The following is a 16684-nucleotide window of genomic DNA, read 5'->3' as shown; positions in this document are numbered from 1 at the left end:
TATTGTTTGTTAAAAGAATTATATATTCATAGCAATGCTTCAGTGTCCCAGTGCTGCTGTCAGCAACCACATGTCCAAGTAAACAGTATTTAAAGTTTGTGACCATGTTTCATGTGGTTCTCTGTCATTATATGAGTTTCGTGGTGTATTTTGCATTTGTGCATGACTGGCACATTAAACTGGGATTTCGAATTAAATTATTTTGAAAACCACAGCAGTGGCATCAATGCATTATTTCTCTATTAGTCATCCCACGTTACAGTGGTTATTGAGCACTTGTCTTTCTACATTTCTGCATAAAAATGACCTTGAAGATTAAAAGATTTTCATGAAATTCAGGGGAAAAAAATCAAAATTACACCTACAGTGGGGCAAAAATGTATTTAGTCAGCCACCGATTGTGCAAGTTCCCCCACTTAAAATGATGACAGAGGTCAGTAATTTGCACCAGAGGTACACTTCAACTGTGAGAGACAGAATGTGAAAGAAAAATCCATGAATCCACATGGTAGGATTTGTAAAGAATTTATTCGTAAATCAGGGTGGAAAATAAGTATTTGGTCACCTCAAACAAGGAAAATCTCTGGCTCTCACAGACCTGTAACGTCTTCTGTAAGAAGCTTTTCTGTCCCCCACTCGTTACCTGTATGAATGACACCTGTTTGAACTCATCATCTGTATAAAAGACACCTGTCCACAGCCTCAAACAGTCAGACTCCAAACTCCGCCATGGCCAAGACCAAAGAGCTTTCGAAGGACACCAGGAAAAGTATTGTAGACCTGCACCAGACTGGGAAGAGTGAATCTACAATAGGCAAGCAGCTTGGTGTGAAAAAATCAACTGTGGGAGCAATCATCAGAAAATGGAAGACATACAAGACCACTGATAATCTCCCTCGGTCTGGGGCTCCACGCAAGATCTCATCCCGTGGGGTCAAAATGATCATGAGAACGGTGAGCAAAGATCCCAGAACCACACGGGGGGACCTGGTGAATGACCTGCAGAGAGCTGGGACCAAAGTAACAAAGGTCACCATCAGTAACACACTACAACGGCAGGGAATCAAATCCCGCAGTGCCAGACGTGTTCCGCTGCTGAAGCCAGTGCATGTCCAGGCCCGTCTGAAGTTTGCCAGAGAGCACATGGATGATACAGCAGAGGATTGGGAGAATGTCATGTGGTCAGATGAAACCAAAGTAGAACTTTTTGGTATAAACTCAACTCGTCGTGTTTGGAGGAAGAAGAATACTGAGTTGCATCCCAAGAACACCATACCTACTGTGAAGCATGGGGGTGGAAACATCATGCTATGGGGCTGTTTTTCTGCCAAGGGGACAGGACGACTGATCCGTGTTAAGGACAGAATGAATGGGGCCATGTATCGTGAGATTGTGAGCCAAAACCTCCTTCCATCAGTGAGAACTTTGAAGATGAAACGAGGCTGGGTCTTCCAACATGACAATGATCCAAAACACACCGCCCGGGCAACAAAGGAGTGGCTCCGTAAGAAGCATTTGAAAGTCCTGGAGTGGCCTAGCCAGTCTCCAGACCTCAACCCCATAGAAAATCTGTGGCGGGAGTTGAAAGTCCGTGTTGCTCGGCGACAGCCCCAAAACATCACTGCTCTCGAGAAGATCTGCATGGAGGAATGGGCCAAAATACCAGCTACTGTGTGTGCAAACCTGGTAAAGACCTATAGTAAACGTTTGACCTCTGTTATTGCCAACAAAGGTTATGTTACAAAGTATTGAGTTGTATTTTTGTTATTGACCAAATATTTATTTTCCACCCTGATTTACGAATAAATTCTTTACAAATCCTACCATGTGGATTCATGGATTTTTTTTTCACATTCTGTCTCTCACAGTTGAAGTGTACCTCTGGTGCAAATTACTGACCTCTGTCATCATTTTAAGTGGGGGAACTTGCACAATCGGTGGCTGACTAAATACTTTTTTGCCCCACTGTACATGGGATGGGGCAAAAGTTTAAGAATTTCTTGATTTAGTGGATAATTTAAAGGTAAAATTAGGAGACACATGTTATCAATTCATTGAATGAAAATCGGGCATGGATGGTGGGTTTTTGATGTTTTTAAGTGAACAACAACAACAACATGACTGGAACAGGGATCTATCAAAGGCTGATCTTTACAAAACACATTTGAGGGAGTGGATCGTAGTTGGTGTTGATGCTCATGCAGCTGTAAGAGGTTACAAAACCATCCCAGAACAATTCAGACTCCACAAGTCCAATCAGTCAGACAGATGGTGTTCAACTATGAAGGAGAGGTTGACAATCAAAGATCATTCCCACAGCAAACCATGTTACAGTCATCAAGGTCACAAAGGAACAGTCGCAGGCCTCTCTCTCTCTTTCTTGGCTAATGTTTGTGTTGATGACTCCACCATCAGGAGAACGGCGAACGGCAATCGTGTGCATGGAACGGCTTCAAGGACAGAGCGCTGCTCTCCAGAAGAACGTACACAGTTTGCTCAAGATCACATGGACGAATCTCAATACTGCTTTAACAATATTTTGTGAGCAGGTGAGACTGAAATAAATTTTTTTGGTGCATCTGATCTAGGATGATTCAACTTAATTTTGAACTTTAAAGAAAAGTCCACACACAAAATTCACTTCTTTTACCTGCCAAAGTAACCCTTTAAATTAGGGTTGCCAAAGATAAGGCTGGGGACCAGAATCGGCCTAGCAAAGCCGCTGGGCCACCAAACAACTTTGGAAAATGTCAAGGATGCCATAAAGTTTCAACTTTAAATTGTATTTTCATTTATTTTTCACCTTTTCCTACTATGCTTTTCTGGTGACTTGTGGTACTTTGGTTATGTTGGCAAATTTGTGACAAATTTTGACATTTACAGCAATTATCTAACAATTGTAATTCATTCTCACGATGCCTGCAGTCCTGAAACAAGGTTACTCCACACTTTGTTTCTCAGCTGGTTGTTGTTTTTCCTCAAACTCTTTTCCATACTCGAAGAGCGCGCCTTGCTTGAACATGTGACTGATGAAGAGATGCGATTAACCTCAAATAACTTTAACCTTGTTATTCACACTTCACTCCCCTCATATTTTCCCTCTGTATTCTTGGCACTGGGCGCAGTCCTTCACACCACATTCTTCTTCTAATAAGGACATTCGTCAAACACAGCTTCAAAGGACAGATGAGAGCAATCTAGGGAAAAACAACATTTAGATCTGGACATCCGTGAAAACCGTCTCCCTATGAAGGAAAAAAAAATTATAATAATGTGAAATCCATGGCAAAAAGGAAAACGCAAAGTCTTTAAGAGTTTAATGTTTTATATTTGTTTCAATCATCATTCCAGCATTCAGGGAATGATAAACACAAAACGTATTCACATTTATCATCATTAATCAATTTGAAAATACTACAAATACAAAAGCTGCACAGATGTTTGAAACTGATACAGACTGTGTTCAGGAATCGGAGAACTTGCCATTCCTCCTGCTCCCTAGTATGTATATTTAAATAATACGAAAAAAAAAAGTAGAAATGTCCAGGTAACTCATTTTCATGGTGTGGATGCAGAACTGGTGTCTCCGACTCCCTCGCTGTCCCTCGTGCCAAACGCCGTTCATTCCATGGGTTGCTCTTGTCTTTCTTTGAACTCATTAACTCTTGCCTGGAACAAATTTAAAGAACGTCCACGTCAGAGGTGGATTTCAGGCAGCATGTGGGAGTGTCACATTTAATTAAAGTCAGCTGACTGTCCTTTCACTTAAAATTACTGTTTGCTAGAACGCCCAGGGTTTCTTTCTCTGTCCTGTTACGTGCATGGAAATTCAGGTTGGCTTCTTGTTGCTTTCCCCAGTTTAGAAATGAGAGCACCAGGTCAGCTTCTAGCAGGACTCCTGTGATGGGAAGAGACCCTGGGGTAGGAAGAAATTGTTGGCAGCTGCTAACGCTTGGTTTGAATATTCTGCTCTCTATATTTTGCACTGTGATAAAGGAACTCCCAGAGATCATTCATAAAAGTCTTTGAGGTCCCACCTCTTACGTGCAATCTGTGCTCTCTTTGTAAATACCACTGTGCATTTTTTAACGCCAAAACCAATTTGCGTGGGCGTTAGTAAATCTTTTATGTTGTGTGGAGGAACAAAGAACATATGAAAACAAATGGAAAGAAAAAAAACAACCACGTTTTCAGAACTTCAACTTGTCTAGTCTCATGGAAACCAGACAAGTTGGTGTTCAGCATGCATGAAGTTGACAGTGTTGCTGCATTTGTTTCAACAGGTAGCCAAAAAGGTCAAGCTGAAACTTCCACAGCTCAACAACCAATAACCAGCTTCCATCCATCAATTTTCACAACCTTTTGTCCAATGCAGGGTTGTGGAGGGAGTGGAGCCTATCCCAGCTATACCCTGAAACGTAGGGTAGACTCTGGCAGGTTAGCAGGCTATTGTAGAGCCAATACGAAGACATAAAGAACAATTTACAGTGACATTCACACAAATTTAGAATCCCTAAGTGGCCTAATATGCATGTTTTTGGACTCTGGAGGAACCCATGCAAACTCCACGAAGAAAAGCCAGTTCACTATCAGCGGGGTCAGACCCAGGACCTCGCTGCTGTGAGGGGACAGCGCTAATCACTGCACCGCTGCCCTATCAGTCCAGTACTGTCCACTCTAATTACCTTTAATGGTTTAACCTCCCAAGACCCGAACTCTTCCACGGCATGCATTTTTGATTTCTCTTTGATATTTGGGCTGATTGGGGCCAGATGAATGTAAAAACAAAGAATTGCCAGATTTTTTTTTTTACCTGATTTTTGTTTCTAAAAAAATGAGATCCACATATGAGGATATTTGTTTAAAATTTCGATAGGACAGTAGCAGTATAATGTCCTCATAAGTGGATATCAGGCCCTTGTTGAGCAAAATTGAGTATTTTGGTCTAAATAACCCAAAATGTGATGTCCACATATGTGGACGCCAGGTCCTAGGAGGATAATTTAGGTCTCTGTGTTCTGACCAATCACTGGCAGGCACATTCAGCGACAGCTTCAGTGTATAGTAGCAGGAGCAGCTCCACCCAGATCGAGCTGGACATGAAGCCTCCTCTCTCATCAAAATGGAAAAAAAGAAATGATTCCATAACTGTGGAATTTACTGCTCATGACACGAGGCCTCAAGCACTTATTCCTCAGTCATTTATGTGCTCGAATCACAAGTCGATAGAAGTTCAATTTTCAGAAATCATATGAGTATAGGCAGGTGCATGCTTGTTTATAATGAAATTAGACTAATAAAGCTAGCGAGGAGATTGCTCTCAAGGCACTGTGGCTGATTTAGTTAATCAGGAGATAACATGCAGACATGACCGTAGGCTGGGATTTCTGCAAGATTCCAGCTCTGTCATCAATTAAGGGAAATTTAGGATGCGTAAATGATGATTGACTGGATCATGTCGAATGACATCTCCATTCGTGTTTTACGATAATCGCTGTGGTCCAAAGGGACCGTGCATTTATACTTGAGCTGTCACAATAGGGAAAACAAGTTATCTGCCCTCCACTGATGATGGCTTTTTCCCCCCCATTCCCCACGCACACGCTTAAATTAGAGCTGATTAAACCAATTCTGACCAGCTGTGCTGAAACCACAAACTCAGACTTTCCTGTCTCAGAGTAAAGAGTTCAAGGTGATTCTCAGAGTTTATCAAACCTGTTTTCTGGAACGCACCCCGGGTCATTTTTCTATGTAAGACACATGTTGTGTACAGAACAGTCACACATGCTTACCTGAAATGTGTTGAGAACATGTTGACAAACATCGCTGAGCTCGTTCAGGCCTCTCCGCAGCGGCTCTGCGGCTGGAATTCCCCCTGAAGCAGATAGCAGATACTTCTGACGAAAACCACCACCGACAGCACAAACAGAGCAAAAACAACCGCAGAAGATGTAGGCACTCTGTTAGCCACTCGTCTCTGGGTTTCATTTAGCGCTGTGAGTCATCGTGCGCCCATGATGAGCACAAAAGAGGACGCTCTACACAAATTTATTATTGACAAGGGTCACCAGCGCTGTTAAGAGATGAGAAGCACGCATCAACCACATTTGCAACGTGGGATCGTTTTGTCTTGCTCAATTTGATATTTCAAGTGTCGAAACAAACGCCACACCTGCAAGCGATGCATCGTGAGCGCTACAGAGAAACTCTGCCAACGAACTGACTGCACCCTCACCGACGATGGCTTGTAGGCACGCTACGCGCTCTGGTCGGCATCTCGATGGGGAAAGATTCATTCTGCTGCAGAAATAACGAGCCCAAACACGCCTCGAAGCTTTGCGAGAACTACTCGAGGGCCAAAGAAAACCAAGGAATCCTGGACATTTCCCCCACAGTCACATGACCTGATCCTTGTAGGATATTTACCATATGGGGGACTGACTGTGCTGTTCCTTATTTCCTGTTATATATACTTTTACAGTGGTGGATACTCCTGTTGTAAATAATGAGGTCCATGTATGTACCAGCAATCGCTGTAAGCCAAAAGTTGTTTTGTGCTCCTGAGTCTTTGACAGGTTTTCTCAGGTGCACAGCTCTTGTTATGAGCTTAAAAAACTCTCCTCGTTTAATTCTTTTGTTTGCAATGGCCGGCCAATCAGAAGAAAGCTAAAGGTAGGTGTGCCTTAAAGGAAGAAGAGCTAAAAAAATAAAATAAAAGCTTGTTTCAGAGTTGCACACAGTTGAGAAAATAATCATTTGATGACCTGCTGGGATTATTACGTTTGTTCACTTCCAAAGAAATAAACAGTCTCTAATTTTATCGTAGTTTTATCTTAATGAAGATACTGAAGACACACATTACAGCCATGTTATAAATGGATTTGTGTAATAAGTCTTTGATCTGGGCTGTTCTGAGTGTTTCGCCCACATCTATGATTAAAAAAAGACCTTAAATAGAAACGTAGGAGATAGGAGCACCTGTGTGAAGAAAATAGCAGTTTTTCAACAAACAGATTGATAACACAACAGCGATCCTATTTTATATGGCAGCGATACCTGCAACAAGCAGGACTGAGTCTAAAGTCTACACCATATTTATTTCAGGGCTTTAGTAACATTATTTTGTAGAATTAGATTAATCTAAAAGTATATTATACTTGCCTTCAGCAACCTGCCCGATTTAAACATCATATCAGACCAAGTTAACAGTTCATCTGCATATTTTAATGTAAGTTCTGTGGCTTTAATGTAGATGTTTGATGTTTAAAACATGGATGGGAGCAGCTACAAAGTTCCCTTTTCTTCACGGAAACAAACGTTTCTGTTTCATACGTTAAAAAGAGCCAACTTTCACTTCGCCTGAGCTCAGCATTTAGGTAACAGCTCTGCCTCTTCGTTCTTCACCGTGCTCTTCTGTGGCGCCACAATAAACAGGGACAACTTTGTGCAACAGCTTTTATTGATATGTGCGCTCTTATCACTGGTCATCTGTTTTTAGTCGGTGAAACGCTCGTGTTTACACTGTGACATGTGATCGTTACAGAATTGCACATTAAACGAAGCATTGAAGTACACAAAACAGGGTTGTTGTTTTTTTTAGAATCTAGTTACTCGATGAATCGTTGAAGCCCTAAAACGCTGTCACAGAGACTGCTGACATGCTCGCGTGTCCTCATTCCAGTCACACGTACTCACTTGTTCACCAGCACACTTAAACATGCAGACACACACACAAACTAAATCTAGCTCATCCAGGTGATACAATACTGTCAGAACTCTTCCTGCTAATCTACGAGAGCCAGTGTGTAATTTTTGACAGATATAGTACGCACTTAAACTACTAAAAGCAATGAGCAGTTCGTGGCTCAAGAGTTGGGAGTTCGCCTTGTAATCGAAAAGTTGCCGGTTTGAGCCCCAGCTCGGACAGTCTCGGTCGTTGTGTCCTTGGGCAAGACACTTCACCTGTTGCCTACTGGTGGTGGTCAGAGGGCCCGGTGGCGCCAGTGTCTGGCAGCCTCGCCTCTGTCAGTGCGCCCCAGGGTGGCTGTGGCTACAATGTAGCTGCCATCACCAGTGTGTGAATGTGTGTGTGAATGGGTGGATGACTGGATGTGTAAAGCGCTTTGGGGTCCTTAGGGACTAGTAAAGCGCTATACAAATACAGACCATTTACCATTAAAACACCTGTGTTTTAAAGAGAGACAAATCACATGCTTCCTTTTGATGACACTGTCATAAAATAAAATGTTTATCATATTATTATCTATGAGCTGGAAAGCGAGGAAAGTCCCTTCCAGTTAGAGTCTTACTACAGATAACAGCCGTCAAGCTTCACTCATACCCTTTGTACGTCAAATAAGCCACATGTGTAGGATGTGACTTCAAAGATACAAAAGAAAACATTTAAAAATGCTTATTTATTTTTATCTGATTCCTTTGATTAATAAATGGATTAATCAAAGGAATACTCGGCTACTAAAATAATGGTTAGCTGCAGTCCTAATGTGACTCGGTACAACCCAGCCATAATTCTGGCTGCAATCAATTACAGACGTCTTGATCTTAATACGTGTATAAAACACATATTTTCAATTTTTTCCATTGCAACCTCCTCAAGAACAAGCTTGGTGAGAAGGTGCAGTTATTCACAAATGGAGAATATAAAATGACCATCAATCGCCCTCAGTTTGAATCTCCGTGCAAGATCTTACCTCATGGGTGAGGGAAAAAAAGACGGTGGATAAGCCCCAAGCTAAAGCTTCTCAATGACCTTATGGCAGCTGGGATCACAAACCCCAAGTACACCACTGGTAACACACTATGTAGTCACAGATTGAAATCTTGCAGCACCCACAAGCTCTCCCTGCTCAAGAAGGCCTGTCTTAAGTTTGCCAGTGAACATTTAAATGATTCAGAGAAGGTTTGGGAGAAACGCCTGCGTTCAGATGAAACAAACATCTAACTCTCTGGCTTCACCAACTCTACCTGATGTGTTTTAAAAGAAGAGAATTGCTGAGTTTGACCCAAAGAACACCATCCGCACAGTCAAGCATGGAGGTGGAAAAACTATGATTTGGGGCTGTTTTTCTGGTAAAGGTACAGGACGACTTCACTGCAATGAGTGGCCAGAGGGCGAAGCTATGTACCATAAAATTCTGGCCTAGAACCTCCCTCCCTCAGCCAGAACACCAGCAAATCAACCCACAACTTTCATCTTTTCTGGATGTTTGGTTGATATTCTGTCTCTTTCCATTTAAATAAAGCTGCCATAAAATTAGAGACAGTTTATTTGTTTGTTAAAAAGTTTGTATATTCAGCTGGAGACCTAATAATTACTCCCCCCTGTATACGTGTGCCAAAATCTGGAATAGAAATAGTAAAAGTGGGAACTAATACATGGACAGCTTTACATAAAATCACATTAAAACATGAATAGAACACCTGATTGAAAAAGTCAAAGGAAAAACTGAACTGAGGCCTGGTTAAAAGAATATCTCCCTTTTTCTTATGCTAAACTAAATATACAGCGACACAAAACCAGGATATAGGAAATGAATGTTCGTCATGAGCAACTGTGCAAGTGCACAAAAAAAGGAAACAATTCAGGGTTGTGTCATTGATCGTTAACTGAATATGCTTTTGTTGGCTGCTGTTGAAACCAAGCTGTCAATTTTTTATGTCGCTGCGCTTGACTAGCTTGTTTTGATAATCTAAGCGATTAACCAAAAAAAAGATGTGGCATTAAAAAACAAACGAAAAGAATGCTGCGGCCCTCCTGGCCCCCTCAACTGACACAGATGACCTCAATCCAGCGTTGTGATTGCGGTCTTGGTGGAGAAATTTAACAACCAAAATAAATACAGATCATTTCAAAGGGCGATCTGATGCCCGAAAGCGCAGTGAAAAAGAGGGGGAATATTTTTTTATTTCTCCTTGTGCCTTGAAGGTAATCGGGTCTAGCTGTATTGAAGCCGTGAAGGAAAAAAAAGAAACCTCCAGGCAACCAGAAACTTGGTTCAACAACAAAAACAAGCTGTTTTCTCAGTCTCGCCGAGTCCTTTCATGTGACAGGGCTGCTCTTATCCTTTGTGAAAGCGGATGACAGATTTTTTTTTTTTTGGCAACGGTGCAAGTGATTATTGCTCTCAAAATTAGGGTGCGTGTGTTATTATTTGCAGTATATCGTGATCAGCCTTTTTACCTTGCAACGCTGCCTGAAAACCTTTATTACCAATAAACACAGCCATACGGAGCCGTGTGTATTAACAGAGACGTCTCTCACCTCGTGTCTGAATGCGAAAGTTGATCTTGCTCTCTGACGGATGGGTGATGGTGTAGCCGCAAAACTCCACATCCGCGCTGGCAAAAGAGAAAAGTGGGAAAATGAAGCTGAGGTTTGCGAGCATTCTCAGAGTTCTGCTTAAAAAAAAAAAAGACTGGTAATGACTATATTTTTTTAGATTAGCAGACCCTCTCCTGGCAGGATGACAAGAGAGCCCCAAAAACAGGGAAGAGGAGAAATCACATGCTTCCTTTTGATAACACTGTCATAAAATAAAATGATTATCTTATTATTGTCTATGAGCTGGAAAGCAAGGAAAGTCCCTTCTAGCTGGAGTCTTACTACAGATAACAGCCGTCAAGCTTCAGTTTGAATGTCAAATAAGCCACATGTGTGGGAAGCGATTTGAAATATAAAAAGAAAAAAAGAAAACACGACGGTGACCATGCTGAGTTCAAAGGGGGAAAAAACCAACACAAAAACGCTCACTTCTTCATGATCATGTATCTGAGGGAGTTCCCTAATGTATGGTCCTCGTCATGCAGCACAAAAGTCACACAGCCCTCATCTGCCCCGTCGGCCTGGACCTAGAACGCAAAAAAAGTCCATTCTTAAAACATCGCACAGCCAACATGGAAGAGAAACATTACACCAGCTTCCTCCTCTGAGATTAGTGAGTGGGCGAGCCGCTCACGCTCATTATGCACTTCCAAAATATTCAAAACATACAGAGTTACAGATGCAAATAGAAGCAGACACTGATTGCATGCACAGTTGGGTCCAAGAGTATTTGAGAAAGGACATGATTTTATTTGATTTTTTTGCCTCTGTACGCCAGCACAGTGGATGTGAAATCTAAGAGAAAAAGAAAAATCAAGATGTGACTTGGAGCTTTAATTCAAGTGTTTTAACAACAAAAGTGGACCTACTGTGCACATTTCCAGCTCCATATTTTGCTCATTGGACTCTTTGTTTGGGTCACAGTAAATGTTCTTATTTTTAAACTCAGGCCTCATAAACTTTATCAAACATCTAAAACACACAATGTTACCCCATTCCTCCTTCTTTTAGGCCAGCCTTCATCTGATTGGCCACCATTCACAAAGTGAAGATCTGCACTGGAGCAGCTAGAGCGTATTTAAAGTGCCTGACTTGACCATGTTAGGGATATCCACTCTCAACAGGAGAAACAATAGTTTGCTGTTTAGAGTAAGCCGGAACTTTTTAGCTCTTAAGAGTCTTTTTTTTTAATAACTTCATTATTTTCAAGTTTTTGCTTTCTTTATGGAAAACCATCAAAGAATTGCAGCCATTTTTACACGACAACCCACATTTTTACAGCTGCGAAGGCATGCAGGCCTTCACTGCGGCCGTCTTTAGCTGCCGTTTGTTTGTGACTCTCTCTGCTTTCAGTTTTGTCTTCATCAGTAACTGAAAACCATGCTCTGCTGGGCTGAGCTCTGATTTGACCATTCAGGAATATTTCATGTCTTTGCTTTAGGAAACTCTTGGATTCCTTTCCGTCTGCGGATAAGACGGTGCACTGAAAGCACCGTCTTATCAGTTCTAAAGCACTTTGGCTGAATCTGAGCAGAGAGTACTCCCTGTACGCTTCACAGTACATCCTGCTCCTTCTATCAGCACTCACATCATCAATAAAAACCAATGATCCAGTTATACCGGCATCCACACATGCCCATGCAACAACACTGTCTTCACCAAAGATGATGAGGTACTTCGCCTCTTATCATATTATCCCCTTCCAAGGTAGTTAAAGCAATACTTTTAACCCCCACTTGAATTAAACCTGAAGCTTCATATTTCATTCTTAATTGGCATCTTTATTTCACATCATCTGAGGTAGGAAAATTAAGAAAAATACATCACTTTCCAAATACTTATGGCGTTTATCTTCATAGGACATGAACACTGTTTAACTACTGCCCCCTAGTGGAGATACTGTTAGGTACCCGTGGACTGAGACAAATCCGCATCTAAATTAAACAAGTAGGTACCCTCATGTTCCAAATTACTGTTTGTCTCCGGTGCTGGTAATGCTTCAAAAAGACAGATTTTAGCGTATACTTAAGTTAGATTAACGCCGTGTAAGTTTATTTACTGCTAGTCACTAGCTACCCACGTGAGGAGCACACAGGCGGTCAAATCGCTGTCATTTGCTTCTTTAGTTAATCGATCCGACCTGGAGAAAATAAAGACGAACCCATCCAACCGCGCACACCATCAAACCACACACGATTTTCGCTTTTTACCATTTCTAGTACTGCTTTCTTTTCTCCTTCCCCGGCCATGCTTCACTTTCCCACTGCATCCGTCAACAGGGTAAGGTTTAGTTCTGTGCTCTTTAGCCCTGAATCTAGTTTGACAGGCAAAGGAAAGTTCAATACGACTGGAATTTACCTCAATGTTTTGGTAACATATGTATGATTGTAGCCATAAATGATCAAATTATCAGATAATTTTCATTTAAAGTGACGCAGCTCTGTGGTTGGTAGAATATTTGTCAAACGCGTCGTTTGGCTACTCTGCAGCGTGATTATGGCTTAAATTTTATATTATTGTTGTGCCTGGATGCTTAATAACATAACATGTTTACTTAAACAAATAGTTATTTTTAATACTTACCTAATAAATATTTATTTTAATAAAATCTAACCTGTTCAGCAATTAACAATGGTAAGTTTTGTCACATCTCTAGCTGCAGGGGAAAGCGTTATCCTAGCGTTCAAGTCGCCTGGAAGACTGTAACAGGGGCAAAATTCGCGGCCCTTCTATAACAAGTTGTTTATACGAAGACGTGACGACGGAACTACGTAATATGTAACTGGGGGTAAAAAAAATGTAGTTCCAAAAGGGAAACAACGACGTTAAGCACATAGAGCCTGAAATGCGGTAGGAACTACACTCCCCAGCACGCGCTTGAATGTGTTTCCTGTGTGGACGATTTGCGAAGCAGGCAGAAGTCACTCGAAAAGGATTAGCAAACTAGCAACTGAAACGTCTTTAAATGTGGGAATTTTGCGCTAAATGAGCCACTTTAATCGTCGTTGAGACATCCAGGTACTGAATATGATGTTATGTGACTATTACGTACGTTAGCTCAGTAGCTAAAAACAACCGATATGGCGTCAAGTGGCTAACTACCTTTCTGACGCTAATATAGGTTTAATGGTCAACAACAGTGTTAGCTAGCTTGTTGTTTCGCAAATTTTGGTTCATCTAGTTTTAGCTGACATTTTACTCTAGCATGACAACCTGTTCATGATTGGGAATTGTCCTACGGCGTTCTAATCGCAGTATTTGCATTTCTTAGTTACACCTGTTCACATGTCATTTTATTTCCTTCTTCCTGTTATCTGTAACTATTTTTGGCTGTTTCACAAGAATTATTCTTCCCTAATCATTATCGTTTGGGTGTTTCCCCCCCCAGCTCAGCAGTAACAACTCGCCTTCCTTGTCCTTCTACCTCCAGGGTGGTAATAAAGGTGAAAACCCAGCTGTTGCCATGGCAATCCTGTTTGCTGTGGTGGCTCGAGGAACCACTATTCTTGCCAAGCATGCATGGTGTGGGGGTAACTTCCTGGAAGTTACTGAGCAGATTTTAGCTAAAATTCCCTCAGAGAACAACAAACTGACATACAGCCATGGCAGGTAAGGGCGTGTGCGGCCTGTGTCATCCCCAGTTGGCAGTTTACATCCTGTTAGTGACAATGCCTACGGCGGTGTCATGTGATAAAATACCACAGAGTTCATTCCTTGTAAAAACTGTAGGAAAAACAGCCCTACTATATAAAACACCTCTCATCTAATGATTAACCCTTCTGCTTTATTTTTAGCTATCTGTTTCATTACATCTGCCATGACAGAATCATATACCTGTGCATCACGGACGACGTAAGTATATATTTGACAGTCATATAATTTTGTCGGGGTTTGGATTTGCAGTAGACCATTTGTAGATGTTATGAATGTATTTTAAGAACCTGAATTAGTATAAAAATAAATATAAACCACCCAGCCACTGTAGGAAATGGACACATGTCCTGTGTTATTGTAGAAAACCTAGCATTACTGCTGTTGCTAAAGATGAGATAGGGTTTTGAGGCAGCCACAATTTATTGTATGCAACTTCTTATAAATCTATTTGACTCTCATCTTCTAAAGGACTTTGAGAGGTCACGTGCATTCACCTTCCTCAGTGAAGTGAAGAAGCGTTTCCAGACAACATATGGCTCACGAGCACAAACAGCCCTACCTTATGCCATGAACAGCGAGTTCTCCTCTACACTGGCAGCTCAAATGGTGTGTATGATGAAAGCCTGAATGTACCAAGCAACGTTTCCTGTTACTGCACTGTGATGTCCTAATATTTCTGTGGTTTAAAAGAAGAAGAAGAAAAAAAAAAAGAAACGGAAGAAGACGTGAAGAAGTGTGACGTGTTCCTTTTCTTTGCAGAAACACCACTCAGATCCACGTGGACCCGATCGTGTCACTGAGACTCAGATGCAAGTGGACGACCTGAAGGGCATCATGGTCCGCAACATAGGTGAGCATCTCTTTAATTTCCTCATTTTGTATTTATTCATAAATAAATAAACAAACAAGGCTCTGAGATGGAAAAACATTGACTAAAACTCTAATAAACCAAGTTAGATAAAACCTGTAATGTTTGATTGGTGTGTGGTGTGACTTTAAATGAGTGAAGTGTTATATCATGAGCGACCACCTCACTTACGATGCATGATGTGCTGTGTTTAGTGAATTACTCATATGTATTGTATTATGTGTATTCACACTAAATTCACTGTTTGCATTCATGTTTTTACAGACTTGGTAGCTCAGAGAGGAGAAAAGCTGGAGCTGCTGATTGACAAGACAGAAAACCTGGTTGATGCAGTGAGTTTAACTACAACTGATTAGGCTCTGTTGCTTCTACTTATTTTCTGATGCATAACATTTGTCATTAAGTATATACTGCAACTGCAGTCTATTAAACAACAGATATTGTTACTGATTACATTTTTTTTCCTCCTCCTCCTTCAGTCAGTCACATTTAAGACCACGAGCCGTAACCTTACACGAGCCATGTGCATGAAGAACCTCAAGCTGACTCTAGTCATTGTGCTGGTTGCCCTTGTGAGTACAGACACCGAGATGATGAAAACAAGTAGTGCATTGAGCTTGGCTTCTCTGTGCCTTATTTAGTGCAGCAGTTGTGAAGGAAGTGAACTCTGTCTGTGCTCTTTTTCAGGTGGTGATTTACATTATTGTCTCTGCTGCTTGTGGAGGTCTCAACTGGCCCACGTGTGTCAAACAATGAGAAGAGAGCGGGGACAGAAGAGAGGGAGATGAAGGAAAAGGGACAAAGGGGAGAAGTGCCTGTTTAACTCTGCTTGCCAGTGGACACAGTAGAAAATACCACGTTCCTTGCTTTTTACTCCTTTGGCTTCAGAAGAGCTGGAAAACTATTTGCTCCTCCTCCTCCCACCTCCTTTCTCACCCTGACTTTGACAGTGCACATTTATATGCCTTCTGGACCTGGAGTCCCACCTCATACCCACACTAATGGACAGCAGCCACGTGGCCTAAAACTGATGTGGAACAATGGTCTTGTCTTATGTTAGTCTGGTGCATTCATCTTGTCTCATGCACTCGGTTGGCTGATGTATCAGTTACTATACTGTCCTGCACCTGCCTGTGTAATTAATCCATATAGATTTAACTACAAAGGTAGCAATGTTTGATTTGTGAGTGTCCTGTTTAATCTTGGATGCCAACAGAGTATGTGGGTAACATGTTTTAAATGTATCACGAGGGTGTAGTGTATGGGCCTCTGTTGAAGAACTTTAAACACATTGTTGACTAAACTGATGCAGTATACAGACTTTCTGATAAGTTTTATCACTTAGCACAGTTGTATCTTCTAAGGTTAATGTTGTGAAATACCCTGTATGATCATAAAAATAAATATTGTACATTTGATTGAGGAAGAATGGTTGTTTTAAAGCAAGTGTGATTTCTGCCTGTGGAGTTGAGGCTTCCCTTCACCTTTTACCTCCCTCTTTGAGGTTCAGTGTGCCCAAGTTTTCTTTCTGTTAACAAAATGCACTTTTTTTATATTATGTTGTACATAAATTTGCTTCCTGACATCATATGGCTGATGATCATTATGTAATAATTGTACATCCTCATTTAAAATAAATACATTCTGATGGAACTGAGTGATTTGCCTCTAAACCAGGAAAGGACAAAAGGGTGTTGTGACATGTATTCATTTTAAAAAGGCTAACTGAATGTGTCGGTGTGTATTGATCCTAGGTAAATAGCACATGCACGGAATACGTTTATTTTTATTTTACAACTAATTATGTGAGAAATATGACC

At 41.3% G+C, this 16684-nt stretch overlaps 2 protein-coding genes across 4 annotated transcripts in view; one reads left to right on the top strand and one right to left on the bottom strand.

Moving 5' to 3' along the window:
• Positions 1-3303: 3303 nt before the first annotated feature.
• Positions 3304-16684, bottom strand: part of polr1d (RNA polymerase I and III subunit D) — a 14010-nt gene continuing 629 nt past the window's right edge. Inside the window, exons 1-5 of one of the 2 annotated variants that reach the window (XM_086307211.1) lie at positions 12553-12656; positions 10772-10869; positions 10283-10359; positions 5793-5875; positions 3304-3669 (exon numbers count right to left, since the gene is read on the bottom strand). In XM_086307211.1, the coding sequence (XP_086163337.1) occupies positions 3622-3669; positions 5793-5875; positions 10283-10359; positions 10772-10869; positions 12553-12591 (345 nt within the window). In that variant the 5' untranslated portion in view covers positions 12592-12656 and the 3' untranslated portion in view covers positions 3304-3621. Of the gene's footprint in view, positions 3670-5792; positions 5876-10282; positions 10360-10771; positions 10870-12552; positions 12657-16684 lie in introns of those variants that run through there. The other variant, XM_086307219.1, reaches the window with a different exon arrangement.
• vamp7 (vesicle associated membrane protein 7) lies at positions 13149-16517 on the top strand. Of its 2 annotated transcripts, none has more exons than XM_086307200.1 (8): positions 13149-13360; positions 13773-13951; positions 14137-14194; positions 14465-14602; positions 14756-14846; positions 15129-15196; positions 15344-15436; positions 15552-16517. In XM_086307200.1, exons 2-8 carry the CDS (start codon positions 13806-13808, stop codon positions 15618-15620), a joined length of 663 nt encoding a protein of 220 aa, XP_086163326.1. In that variant the 5' UTR covers positions 13149-13360; positions 13773-13805; the 3' UTR covers positions 15621-16517. The 2 variants fall into 2 exon arrangements, with proteins under 2 accessions (XP_086163326.1, XP_086163319.1); XM_086307193.1 differs by having other exon boundaries at positions 13731-13951.

This window comes from Aulonocara sp. 'chitande type north' Nkhata Bay, linkage group LG2, assembly GCF_057382095.1.
Source record: "Aulonocara sp. 'chitande type north' Nkhata Bay isolate Kocher_YH1m ecotype deep benthic linkage group LG2, A_spYH_male_GT1.1, whole genome shotgun sequence".
NCBI lineage: Eukaryota > Metazoa > Chordata > Actinopteri > Cichliformes > Cichlidae > Aulonocara > Aulonocara sp. 'chitande type north' Nkhata Bay.
Note: the sequence above shows the minus strand (reverse complement) of the source record. Positions and strands in the feature narration are given on the sequence as shown.